This window comes from Centruroides sculpturatus, unplaced genomic scaffold (assembly GCF_000671375.1).
Source record: "Centruroides sculpturatus isolate CEXI.00-Female unplaced genomic scaffold, Cexi_2.0 scaffold18, whole genome shotgun sequence".
Taxonomy (NCBI): domain Eukaryota; kingdom Metazoa; phylum Arthropoda; class Arachnida; order Scorpiones; family Buthidae; genus Centruroides; species Centruroides sculpturatus.
The window spans coordinates 1613337-1627560 of NW_019384302.1; the positions used below are offsets into that span (position 1 = coordinate 1613337).

The 14224-nt window shown below is 34.0% G+C and overlaps 1 protein-coding gene across 1 annotated transcript; it reads right to left on the reverse strand.

The window, feature by feature from the left end:
- Positions 1-177: 177 nt before the first annotated feature.
- On the reverse strand, positions 178-13152 carry LOC111642400 (leucine-rich PPR motif-containing protein, mitochondrial-like). The gene is made up of 4 exons (XM_023388783.1): positions 13020-13152; positions 12881-12939; positions 342-428; positions 178-274 (listed from the first exon to the last, which is right to left on the reverse strand). Exons 1-4 carry the CDS (start codon positions 13131-13133, stop codon positions 178-180), a joined length of 357 nt encoding a protein of 118 aa, XP_023244551.1. The 5' UTR covers positions 13134-13152.
- Positions 13153-14224: the final 1072 nt, after the last annotated feature.

The following is a 14224-nucleotide window of genomic DNA, read 5'->3' on the forward strand; positions in this document are numbered from 1 at the left end:
GGGGTCCACAGAAAAAAAAATACCAAATTGGGATTCACAGTGATATTTTAGTGGTCTATAGGGTAATTCTACTTCAGAACAATTGTTTTACTGAGAATTAAATTTCTACAGTATATACAGTATATTGTCAATTTATTTATTACTCATTTCTTGCATAAGGGTTAAAATATAAATTATTTAAAATATTGAATATGTAAACAACATATATATCTCATTGACAAAGGTGAAAGAGAGATTATAAAACTGGGGTCTGTTNTTTGCATTTTCCATATTACTGAAAAATAATTCAAATTTAAAACAAAAAATATTTCACAATTTTTAAAATATATTATAATACCTACCCTGATTTTACATATCCCATTACAAGGAAATTAAAGACAGTTTCATTAATAGTTAACTCCTTTGACTTCATAAATTCAAGTATTTTGCTATAAAAAATAAAATCAAAAATGTTTTAAAGTTATCTTAACTTAAACTATTTCAAACAAGAGAAGAACAAATTATCACACAGGTGTTAATTATGTATAAATATCGCTATATTTGCAAGCGCTTTCGACATGCTATAAAACATCATCCTCAGGCATATGCAATATCAAATAAAATTTTTTCAAACAAAGACTTTGAATTAAAACTAATGGCATTAGTCCTTTAGAACAAAGCTAAACTTAGAACAACTAAATGTAAAGAATTTAAATTGACACATGTTGACAATGCACATGCACCATAATGCGCTACACAACCATCTCATCTCTCACCTAACGGATCCTGATAATCATGATAGGGACAACACCAGGCGCATCATAGAAGACAACATCGAGCACATCTCGACAGCCTGCAAACTCTTTATTCCACAGACCCCTCCTAAGGGCAGGCAGGTGCCGTGGTGGAACTCCACACTTTCAGAACTGAGAAAAACAAATAATCTACTACGCAAAAGATACCAAAGTACATCCAGTGAGCCTGAACATTCCAACCTCAAAACTCAGTACTTACAGCACCAAAAATCTACAAGCATGAAATTAAAACATCCAAGCTCAATTCCTGGCAGGAATTCTGTACCAGTGCCTCTGGCAATCGAATGCAGTAAATTTGATAATATTAGAACACAACTAGAAAGAACAAGTATCGAGGAGGGATTCAACTGGCCACCAAGTGAAGCAAACCTTATCTCCAATAATAAACTGCTAAAAGCCCTAGGAAAATTTATCCAGGACAGCAAGGCTCTGATCCCATCATTCAATAATACATAATAATCACCTATGCTCACCTGCTGCATAGCCGATGACCCATGGCCAATCCTTTCTAGCTTAATTGGGATTAAGCCCCGATACCGTCGGTGCCAACATTCTGCACCTGGCTGCGGTATCATCACGGGGCAGGATTGGTTATGGTGTCATTCGGTGCATCGAGGGATCCTTTTCGGGATACGTCGATGGAGGGTCAGGTTGACCCCATGCCCTTGCCTTCACTTACCCTCGTTTGGCAATTCCTATGGGAATCACTCTAGGAACATGCATTCTCTTATATTTTGTTATTGTTCCTATAAGCTTATTAGTTTTAATTTTATAAATTGTTAATTACCTCACTTGCATATATAGGGGTTTTGTGTTGTTCCCCTTAAATTGTTTGTAAACAAGCTTGGATCCTCACCTCATCTCGCGTCTAGTACTTATCTAAAAAGTTTTTAGATTACATTCTATTATACTTTTTACATGTTTGTTGTCATCCTTATTATCATCTTGTACATATTTGTAAATATTGTATATATTGTATCTCTGTATTTATTTAAGTTAAATAAATGACCTGGTGTGGACGCTCGTGGGGTCCCATGGGGGCCCCCTGGTTGCTTTTTTCACACTTTCCTTTCTACCTAATTTCCTCTTCCCTCTAATCTCTTCTCTTTCTACTTCTTCCTTCTGCTTCAAACAAGGGTAGAGTCCAGCTTATAAGGACAGCCCTCTAATCTTTATTACCAATACCAATGCCTCTGGCAATCCATGGAGCTATATTACAAAGTTGTGCACCAGGAAACTGAGGCAACACCGCATCCTTACTACAGTCTCTATCAACAATACCTTCACAACCAACTTAGAGGAAACCCTAGAAGCCCAAATGAATAATTTCTACCTCAATAATTCTCCTAACACCTACAATGACTGGCAAAGTAATATCAGATACAGCCAACAAAATAACATCAACACTACCGACATGCCTCCCTTCAACCATGAAGAAACTAACCAGATCTTTAACACCCTTAAGCGTGGTAAGGCTCCTGGAATAGACAATATCACCGAAGAAATTGCCAAACACATTTGGACTTTAATCCCAGAAAATATTCTTAAAATTTTCAACAACTGCCTTAGACATGGTATCTTTCCCAGTGCTTGGAAGATAGCTAAAATCATACCTATCCCTAAGCCAGGCAGCAATGAAGATCTTCGACCAATCTCCCTCCTGCCTACCATGGGTAAAGTTCTGGAGAAGTTAATTAATAATAGACTCGTTTGGCACTTGGAAAATGGCAACTATCTTAGCGAACACCAGTTTGGCTTCAGGCCACAAAGGTCTGCTCCGCAAGCTATCAACATGGTAATAAGCAAAATCCACTCTCTCCTTGGAAATAACAAATACATACTGGGAATCAGCTTGGATATTTCTAAGGCCTTTGACAGCACCTGGTGGCCTATTATCCTCAAACATCTCAGAGATATTAACTGCCCAGCTAACATATATCATCTGATCAAGGATTATCTTACAGATAGAACTGCCATACTACAATATGGTGACTGCCAACACGAAAGAAGAGTGACACGTGGCTGTCCTCAGGGGTCTGCCTGTGGCCCCACTCTTTGGAATATTGCTTTTGACACGTTCCTTCGGACAGACTTTGGGCAGGACTCCATCACAGTTTATGCTGATGATGTATTTATTTTAATTGGTGGAAATTCCAGAGCTGCCCTTGAGCACAGAGCAAAGCTTATAATTAAAAACATTTGCATATGGGGTGAAAATAACAAGCTATCCTTCAATGCAGAGAAGACCAAATGCATCATGTTCAACAGCCCTGGTAAAAACAACCTCTACGCACGTGTCCTGACCATCAGAATGTATGGGAAGTCTGTCAAGGTGAAAAAGCATAGCACATCTCTCGACTGGGCATTACTCTCGACCCCACTCTAACCTGGACCCAGCATATTAAACATATAGCTGCTGACACGGGCCTCATCTTTCATACCTTTGCCAAATATGCCAAAAATAAATGGGGCCTCAATTCAGAGGCTATGGGGACCATCTACGACCACATATTTATTCCTACCATCACTTACACATATGGCACTTGGGGTCAAGCTGCTCAAAAAGTTCATCCTAGATGTGCACTCACCTCTGCCCAACGTAAAGCCCTACTACTCATAACAAAGGCCTATCGCACCGCCCCAAATGCAAGCCTTCAGGTGATGGCCCACAAACAGCCAATTGAAAAGGTTATTGACTTATACTACAAACAGTGGAATATCAAGTGGGGACAAAACATTAACGTCAACCCTTCCTGCACAATTAATGCTGATGATTTGGAGAAGCCCACTCCCTTTCACCTCACTCATTACCCTGGAGATCTTAACCCGATTAAATTTAATGGGAACTTTAATAACAACTGCAAAGTGTTTACAGATGGCTCCAAAGTTGATAATCATGTTGGAGGCAGCTTTGTGGTATATAGGGACAAAGATGAAATCTTCCACAAACAACTCAGACTTGCCGACCATTGCTCAGTCTTTCAGGCTGAGCTCTTTGCTGTAAATGATGCCATACACTGGTGTGAAAATAATTTCTCTGGCCTTAGTATAAACATTGTCTCTGACAGTGAAGCAACAATCGCCAGCATTAAAAACAAACATCCGCACCACCTAGTTACTGATATTTATTACACTATTCGTCATTCCACCAATGAATATTTCTTGAACTGGACTCGTACACATCAGGGTAATCCTGGTAACGAGCAGGCAGACGATCTAGCAAAGGAGGCTGCCACTGACCTCACTCTCACCACTAGTTATAATAATATGAGCAATTCCACCTTAAAGCACATCCTTTGGAACAATCTCCTTAAAAACTGGCAGAATGACTGGAACAACAACCGTCAATCAATTACCAATAACTTCTTCCCGCATATCTCAGACATTTATAACTATAAATGGTTGAAACTCAACCATTCCACATCGCAATTTTTTACCAACCACGGTAATTTCCACTGCTACCTTAACAGATTTACCAACTACTTGAACAATACATGCTCCCTCTGTGGCACTCAGGATACAGCACTCCATTATATTTTCAACTTCCCAATGCTCGATGCCAAGTGGCAACATTTAAAGATTATAATCAACTCTCGGGGAAAGGACTGGCTCTGTAGTTGCAACGAGTTGATCAACGAACATTCCACTTATGTTTACTTCAATCAGCTGGTCAACAAATACTGTAAACTTGCAGCTCTCCATGTCTCAATAGCACCTCCTAGCAACATAAATACCACCTCTTATATCTTATATTGTTACGCAATTCCATTTATGTATTTGACCTTTGACATGTACTTGTCTTGTATATTGTGTTCCAATTCAATGTCTTGTATATAAAGTCATTCTTATTTGTTACACGATCTCTAATATGTAATTAAACTGCTTTGTATATCATGTTATGTATATAGTGCTCCGTATCTACAGTCCTGTCTTTTATTTCATACCTTGTATATAATTGATTTGTATCAAATATCATGTTATGCTATGTTATGTACTCTATTCCTCTGTAACTTTACTGTTGTATGCGTTTTCAAACCGGATGTGCTTATGCGATACTGGGCTTGTACCTTTGTACAGCAATAAAGAATTTGAACTTGAACCATAATGCGTCAAATAGATGCTGAGAAAGAGCTAGAGACGATGATTTAATCTTTTATACAAGTTGACCCACATAGCAGGCAACTCAAGCATGGGGGAGTTGCACAAATTTAGTAAAATGGTAAGGAGGACCTACTTATAAACAGATATAATATACTGATAGACAAAAGGGATTTCAAATTAAATATAAAATTGGGTACTATTCATTAGTAATAATCTTCAAAAATAATCAAATCTGTCAAAATAATTATAAAACAAAATATATCTTTGAAAAACTGTATTATAAGTAGCAAATTCTATAAATAATAATAATAATAACTCTCCCGTGGTCACCACCTGGTCGTGGTGGGAGAGCCCAGTAATTTTACTGAACCATAGAGCAATGCAGGCTGGAGCACAAGCTCCTGGTAGGGACACCCATGCCAGTAAGATCTATGAGGAGAAATGAAGCTAAGAGTGACCACACCCACATTCTGTGGAGATAATTATCATGGTAGTAACCAGATCAAAGTGTGATACCGGCTCGGACGACACCCGGGTTAACAAGGTTCACGTTAGTAGGTTAGGAAGAGGCTCACATTCAAAAAAATAGGCCACAGTCTCGCTTGGTTACCGGTGGCAAAAGCAGCACCAGCCCAAGCATGGCTACTGCAATGCCCTCAACAGATGTGACAAATCAACCTAGCCTTGGTGTTTCTGTGGTAATGCATCCACAGACCACAAAGACTGGAAAACCATGCCAACAGATGAAATGGACATCAGAAATGAACGAGTTTATCATCCGCACTTACTATGCAATCACAAAACTCGAAACAAACATGACAGCATACAGACAACAACTACACCATAGATTCACACAACAATATCCTCACCTCACTGTCACCGAACAAAGGGTTGTTGATCAAAAACGAACAATTATACACAACAACCTTATCCCACAAANGCTCAGATTACAATGATACTTTGTAAAAACAAAAAGCCCTCATTTAACTAAAATTAATATTAACACATAATACAATATTTTTAATTGTGATTATTAGTTAATTATTGAAATAAATCATCAATTGCTTTAATAAACATATTTCTCTTAGCAACATAAAAGAATAGTATACTTTGCTAACTTCTAGAATATAACCCTATGTTTTGCAGTAGTCCTTTGTTTTGTATAGCATGGATTCATGTAACGCAGCACTTTTTCAAAACAACTACCATGTTATACAAGAGATACCTGTTTTTCAATAGATCTACATGTCAATTCTATTTGTATCATTGGGCTACAATTTGAAAAAATATTGTAGACCTATAATTTCCCACCGTTGTCCATCCATTTGTCTGTCTTTCCTTAATCTTGAGAATGGAATTAGATAAATGAAATATGAGACCAGATATGGAAAAATTTAGACAGGAGTCCCAATTGACTACTTTCACTTTGCATCAGAAGTAACATTATTTCAATTCAAAAGTTTTAATAGATTATTTGTAGTTACTTATCATGAATCTGAGACCAGATATGGAAACCTTAGGGGCAGGAGACCCTGATTGACTATATATGAACTTCCAGTTTGTCCCAGAAGTCACGTTATTTCAATTCAAAACATTTCTCCTGAAAAGTGTAAGATAGATGACTGGCATGACACTATTGTTAAAGGAAAAGTATGATGTACAGAGGCGACATACTTCTAATTTTAGACAGAAAGCATATATTTTAAATGAAATAAATTAAAAATATGATTGAAATTGTATCCCGGCATTCTGACGATCTCACAATAAATAATTGCTTGTCTCATATTCATTCATATTTGGCATTTTGCCAGGCAACATATTATTTTTGAAAAAAATGATGATTGCTCAAATAATAGAAACAAAAATTAAATTATCCTAAACATTCATCTATTCAGCTTTAAAAAATCCTATACTTTCATAAGTGATATACAGTTTTATTCTAAATACTTTCAGATTAGGCTTGGATATTTTAAATGCATTGTTTAAAATATGTAAAAATGTGTTTGCTTTTAGAACTTTTAACAAAATTCTTTATTTTTTAAATTACCAACTTTGTTTTTTGGATTTCAACACAAAAAATATAAGGCTTTTATTAATATAAATATAATGAGCAATTATTACTTGCAAAGTGATAAGATGGCGCAGAACTTCATTGGAAAGTAAATACCAGACAGAGACTGCCTATTTATACTGTTTTTAAAACCACCATTAATCAACTAATTATTTTTTCTAACCAATCACAGCAACAAATTTAATATGTTGAGAAGGAATAGTTTTTGAATTCAATTGATAAATGGTTGCCAGGACAAATAAGTTTAAACTTACAAAATTTTGAATTTCAATTCAAAATTGTTTACAGCTGAAATTCATCAGCCAATCAAAAGCATAATTTCAATTTCTGAACATTAAACAGGTGGGAAAATCAGTTAGAAATCATTTTAACTCTTGAACTGAAATCAAACTTAATGAATCTCATTTGTAATTTAAATTTTCAATTTTAAAGTTTATTAGCATTGGGCTGTTAAACTAATCAAATTTGTAAATTTTGGTATTAATTTAATTCCCCATTTCAGTAATATCAAACATTATGTCACCCTTCTTTAGAAACTACATCATCCCTATTCATGCAACTTCAGAGAACACTATTAGTCACTGACATGATCATTTTAAGGGATAAAAATTTTTTCATGGGACCAATATTTTGTAACATCTTATGCAGGAATTTTTAACATGTCTTATGGACAAAATGATAGGACTTCAGAATTTAAACAACTTAGGTACAAAAACATCTTAACTGGGTTTTACTGTATAATGTCATTTTGAGGCCCCCAGCAAATACCAGGATGTTTTAAGTTAAACACCCATGTGTTAAACTTAAAACATCCCCTAAAGGTGTTTTTTGGAAACACCTTTAGTTTCAAGTTTCTTATCCACAGACTGCTCACCCAGCAGAAATAAACTGTTCCTGGAACTCTTCCAACATTCCCCCATGGTTCAGCAATACATTTCAGCATGCACTTCCACTGATGCATAGTCTGCTGTAAATGTAAACATACATTATGGATGGACTGTAATATGGCAATGAGGTCTACTTGTTGAGCTTGTTTCCTTGTATTTTCATTCTCTGAATGGAAAGTGGAATATGTAGGTATCCCAGCAGGATAAATGGGAGAATGTGGGATGTCTTATCACCTTATCTTTGCTAACATCTTGACAGTGTCTTTTCCAGGAATTGAAAACTCTGCTGTATTTTTCAGTCTGAAGTTTGGACTGTTCCTTCTTGAAAATTTTTCAAAGACTAGCTGCAGTAGTGGCATTTTGGAAAAAAAGACACTATTTCAAGAACCCAAATTGAAAAAGTCCATAGGACTAATGTCAGGTGACTTGGTGGGAATGTCCTTCAGATCTATGTAGTTAATTCCACCTTGGTGCTTAAACTCTTCCAGATAGGCAGTATAACTGCAAGCTGTGGGATAAACTTGTTCTTCTCTTCAGGATACTTCTAGGGGATTTCTTCCAAATATAGTTTTAACACATAAGAGATGAAGTAAGCTGAATTGACTTTATATTTTTTGGGACTCTTATTAGTTCTCTTCCCATCATATCTCAAACTACCTTGAATCCATCTTGCCATCTTTCAGGGCATTTTATAGTCCAACTTTCTAGTACTTCTTGCCTAAGTTGAATGTAGAAATCCTGTGGACTCCATTACAATTTGAGATAGATGTATTCTTTGTCTAATGTAGCCATGTATTTGCTTTTAGAACCAGTCAGGTGATGCTTATATGATCTCCTAGCATTAATCTTTCTGTTCATCTTGTGGGTTGTAATGAGGTGATGAATAGCTGCCTTTTTTCTCATTTTGGCTTGCATATGTGACAATGCACAAAACACCCCCTATGCTTCTGCACCACGGGACCAAAGGGTCAACATAGCATCAACGATGACAAAGTTGTCAGGACTGACACCACTGTGTCTTTAAGGATAGACACAGAAACCTCAATAGCTGTTAAGTTCGTTTTTTGCACAAGTGGTTGATCGCTTGTGTAGGTACTTGGATTTGGGATGGAGATGGATCAAGCGAAAGAAGTGCACTCTACAACTCGATTACGAAAAACAATACCCATTTATATATCATAAGCTATTTACAAATAAGCTGAATATAGGCTATTTACAATTGAAAGGTTGAACATTAGTTATTGTCAATCATGTTGTATATTATAACTATTGGCCCTCCCTTTGTATATTATATTAAAGACTATTGTAACTATCCTCACTAGTCCTAGTCTTGAGAGAGAGTTTACATAGATTCGTGGGCAGATAAATACCTTGTAGAGAATCTGAGGATGTTCCTTGTTGCTGATCAGTTGATGACTTGATGGATTGATGACATGTTGACTTGATGGAAGGCTCTTGATAATAGGTAAACTGATTGTTCGGGTATCAGGAGCATCTCTGGGGGAGTATGGTAAGGTCAATGGGTGTAAAGTATCCAAGCTCTGGTACATCTCCAGAGAGGGCAAACTTTCGATGACGACAGACAAAATCTCATCTCATCACCGGACATTGTTTTTTATTCGGGGGTCCTCCCTTCTTTCTTCTATTGCCATTTTTTGGTAAAGTAAATCTCCACGTCCAACAGCAATTTATTCATTAGGTTCCTGGTGACACATTTGATATATCATCTTGGAAAAGGAAGTGACTCCAGGGTGAAGAATACAATCATATCCTTTGCATTTAATAATCGTGGGAAATTTTAACAAATTTTTTAATTTAATCTATGTTATATCTTACATGTTAAAAATTCTCAGAAAGTATCTTAAAATTGGGTTAGTAAAATATAAAAATTTGCTAAATTCATCATTTTAATCAATAATTTAAATGATCATTTAGCAGTTAAAAACTAACATTTACCAATAAGTTTCTTATGAATGAGTCTTTCCATTCAAATTTTATGATTTTATTGTTTAATTAATGAAGTACAAATTGTAATTTCATAAAATTTCTGTGAATCTTTGTTTTTAATTGCATTTAGCAAGAACAAAAGACATGCTTAAAGTATATATCGGAAAATAATTGCAAATAAAATTACACTTATCTAATTAAAAATATTTTAAATAATATATTTCCTAAAAAAATTATATAAATTTTCAAAACTTTATTAATGTATTCTTAGATACTATAGTATCAGTATTGTTTGGAGCTGTCCATTAATTACATATATAGTTTGAAGGAGAGAGGTTGCTAAAGATACATCATTATACACAATAGGAAGGGAAGTAGGGTTGAGGTATTGTCTAAGTTAGGGGTTCTCAACTGGGGTCCATGTAACATTGCTGGAGGTCCACAGAAAAAAATATATATAATTGGTGTTCACGGTGATATTTTAGTGGTCTATAGGGTAATTCTACTTCAGAACAATTGTTTTACTGAGAATTAAATTTCTACAGTATATACAGTATATTGTCAATTTATTTATTACTCATTTCTTGCATAAGGGTTAAAATATAAATTATTTAAAATATTGAATATGTAAACAACATATATATCTCATTGACAAAGGTGAAAGAGAGATTATAAAACTGGGGTCTGTTAGGAGAATCTTATACCATCAGCATCATGTCACTTGACAGTGACATTTCTGAACATTTTGCATGAGTTTGTTCCAGATCTTGAAGATTAGAGAGGGAGGCTATAAACTTTAGTCTCCCTCCAGTATATAGGTAATCAGTTTATTTTAACCCTAACCTTTCAGTTCTGTGCAAAACTCCATCTTGACAAGGTAAGAGGTATTTAAAAGTGCTAGTTCATAAATACAGTAGTTACTTTTTCTGAAATTCAGAGCTTCAATATTAAGACATTTTTCCAATTTGAAACAATGTAACAAAAAAAATATAAGGTTTTTTTCTGTTCAATGTATGGGGGATCCACAAAAAAAATTAAGAGGAAAAGATCCATGGGTTAAAAAAAGTTGAGAACCCCTGGTCTACAGCCATAGAAAATTCAAGCAAACATGTTTAAAACAAAAGTAAACAAACATCTATAAGAGATACGGGTGTCATCCTGGAGTGGTTAAAGTCATTTCCATATCTTGTATGGAGTTCAGGTCAAAAGTGTTAATAAAATTGCAGTGACTGAGATATTACCTATGTAAATACAAATGAATCAAACAACTAGAATAAATAATTTATAATTCAAAATGAGCAATTATTTATTGTGACATTGTCACAATGCCAGGCTGCAATTTTTAATCATATTTTTAATTTAATTAATTTAAAATATATGCTGTCTACCTCAAATTAGTAGTGACTTGCTTCTGTACATCATATNATTGTCACAATGCCAGGCTGCAATTTTTAATCATATTTTTAATTTAATTAATTTAAAATATATGCTGTCTACCTCAAATTAGTAGTGACTTGCTTCTGTACATCATATTTTTTCTTTAACAATAGATTCATGCCAGTCATCTATTAACTGCTTTCAGAGGAAAACTTTTGAATTTAAATAACATGAGTTTGCATCGAAAATTCATATGCAGTTAATAGGAGCAGGAGATCCCAATTAAAGTTTCCATATCTGGTCTCATCTTTCATCTATCTAACTCAGTGTTTTTCAACCTTTTTCATTGAGTGGCACACCTAATTGAAAAATAACAAATCGTGACACCCTTGACCAGCGGTGGATCTAGAATCTGAATAAGGGGGGGACTAATAGGACAGATGAATATTATTTGTAATATGATTTTTTGCGAAAACGAATATTACGCGCAACGCAAAAGTGTTTCTACGTATTCAAAATCAAAATTTAAGTTAAAAATCAAAATAAAGTTCATTGAATTTTGTTGAAATACCTACATGTAAAATAATAGTCTCGCTATTGTTTTTTAAATATAGTTTTATTATCAAATATATCATCATTTTATATTATCATTTTATTGATAAACAATTTTTGTTACTTTTTTTATACTATTCTGATGCATGTATAAAATAAATATTTCATTATTTTTTTCTTATCTTTTTCATATCAATTTAAAAAATTTAAATTAAAATAATGATAAAAAAAATTGTTTATTTGTCATCATTGCTTTTGAATACTATGAAAATACTGTAATATGCACCTACTTTGTGATTGAAACCACATGCTTTTCAAAGAACAATGCAACGCTTTTTAAAGCATATACAAGACACACGTGTCCACGTCATTCTTCTCTGGTGGTTGGCCTGGTACTGGAACTGGGAACAGGAAGGCCAAGCAATGCGGTTTGGGCGAACTCGTGACAAGTCGTGCATACACGTAGCGTAAAACATTACATTAACATGCGATTAGTCATAGTTTCTTTGCTTACTAGATATCTCGTAGCAAAATAGAACTGACAATGAGTTATTTTGAACTACACTTAAGTAAATTTCCAAGAAAATGCCTAAAGGCTCTAAACTTTGCAACACCCCAATCGTGGCGCCGCAGCACCCCGGTTGAAAAACACTGATCTAACTCCATTCTTGAGATTAAAGAAAGATGGATGAGTGGACAACAGAGGAAATTTATAGGTCTATAATTTTTTGAAATTGCAGCCCAATTATGCATACATGTAAAAGATCATATCAGAAGTCTGCAGAGGGACAGAGTTGCCTACTTTGCAAAGGTTGAAAGGTTGTAGGTTAAAATTCCATTCTGGTTAATCTTCTCTTCCAACATTTTAAAATTTCTTTATTAAAATAACTTTACAGCAATAGCTATCTTAAATTACTAATAAATTTAGTATAGACTTAATTTATAATTTTAAAAAATAATTAAAATTTTAGCAGTTTGGTTTGATTCGTTTATATATCATTTGGATTGTAGTCTGTGTGTGAAAATTTTAGTTACATCTTAAGAGAGAAATCTCAAAGTGTGTTATTTTCTTTTTGGTAGAGAGCAAAATATTTTTTAAAATAAATAATATAGCTTTAATTTCAGTTACAGTTAATATTAAAAAAATTTACCTTGCACCATCTATATCTCCTTCTTGACAATATCGTCCAATAAGTCTCTGATATGTTACCTAAAACAATTAACTCTGAATTAATAACCCTATATTTTCAAATACTAAAATATTTGCATTTAAGTCCTTAACAGTAGTACCCTATTTGGCTGAATTCCTTTCTTTTCCATATCTGCAAGAAAATCAGTTGGTGAAAACTTGTGTTCATTTTCCAAATGAATTTTCAACAGTGTGTTGTAATGACTAACATCCATAGGACATTCTGAAATTTTTAAATAAAGAATTAAATAAAATAAATGAACTATTTAGAAAACGAAAACTCTGATAATTCATTTTATTAACTGTAAAAGAGAAAAATCCTAAAATTATCAAATTTAAATCCTAAAAATTAATACTAGTAGTTTGTATGATATACAGGATGAGTCAAAAGTCATTTACACCCTTATAAAATCAAACTAAGTTGGGCAGGAAAAATTTTGACATGATAGAAATGCGCTATGCCTAGAAGCACTCATCTATGTGTATGTTAACTGAACAGTTGTCATCTTGGAGGCCATCATCTTGAATTCATTTCAAAATGTTTAATGAAAATGACATCATGTGATACATGAAATAAGGGTAGAATTTTGAAAAAAATAACAAAATGCAATGGTGCACTTTTTTCCACCTAACTTCAATCGCAGATATGAGATTGTCATAAACAGTCAGTGTGATAAACAGATGTGATAAACAGTCAATCAGATTCTCTCTGACAGATCCAAATCACACACCTTTCAATTTCAAAATTAATAAATTTCAAATAAATTTTCCTTTATAAAAAAACTAGCTTACCTGTCACACATTGCTGCGATCTCAGAAGAAACGAAATTCAAGCAAACTCGTTACGATAAAATTAAATTTACATTTTATCATTTTTATTGAAACTTATTATTATTATAATAATATTATTATTCATTTTTGTCGGGAAAACATTTCAAAGTGTCGTTTCAATTCTATTTATTTATTGGAGTGTTTGTGGATGCACGATATTTTTTGTTTTTCCGTCTGGTGCATACACGAATAAATCAGAAGGTTTTCCAACATGTGAGCTGGCCACATACAGTTGTACATGCGAGAAGCACAGATTCTTTAAATTTAGCCCACATACTTGCAGAGATTGTTAGAAGTGCGATATTCCCCATTTTTATATATTTTTTAAAATCCTTTATAACTTTGATTATTTAATTGCTCCTTCCTCTCTTCCTTGGCATGTTGTGAAATTTCTGATAGTTGGATAATAAACCGTTTTATTGTAATTTGTCTTTTTAAATTATTTTGAGTCGATATTAAAATTTGGAAAAGGGGG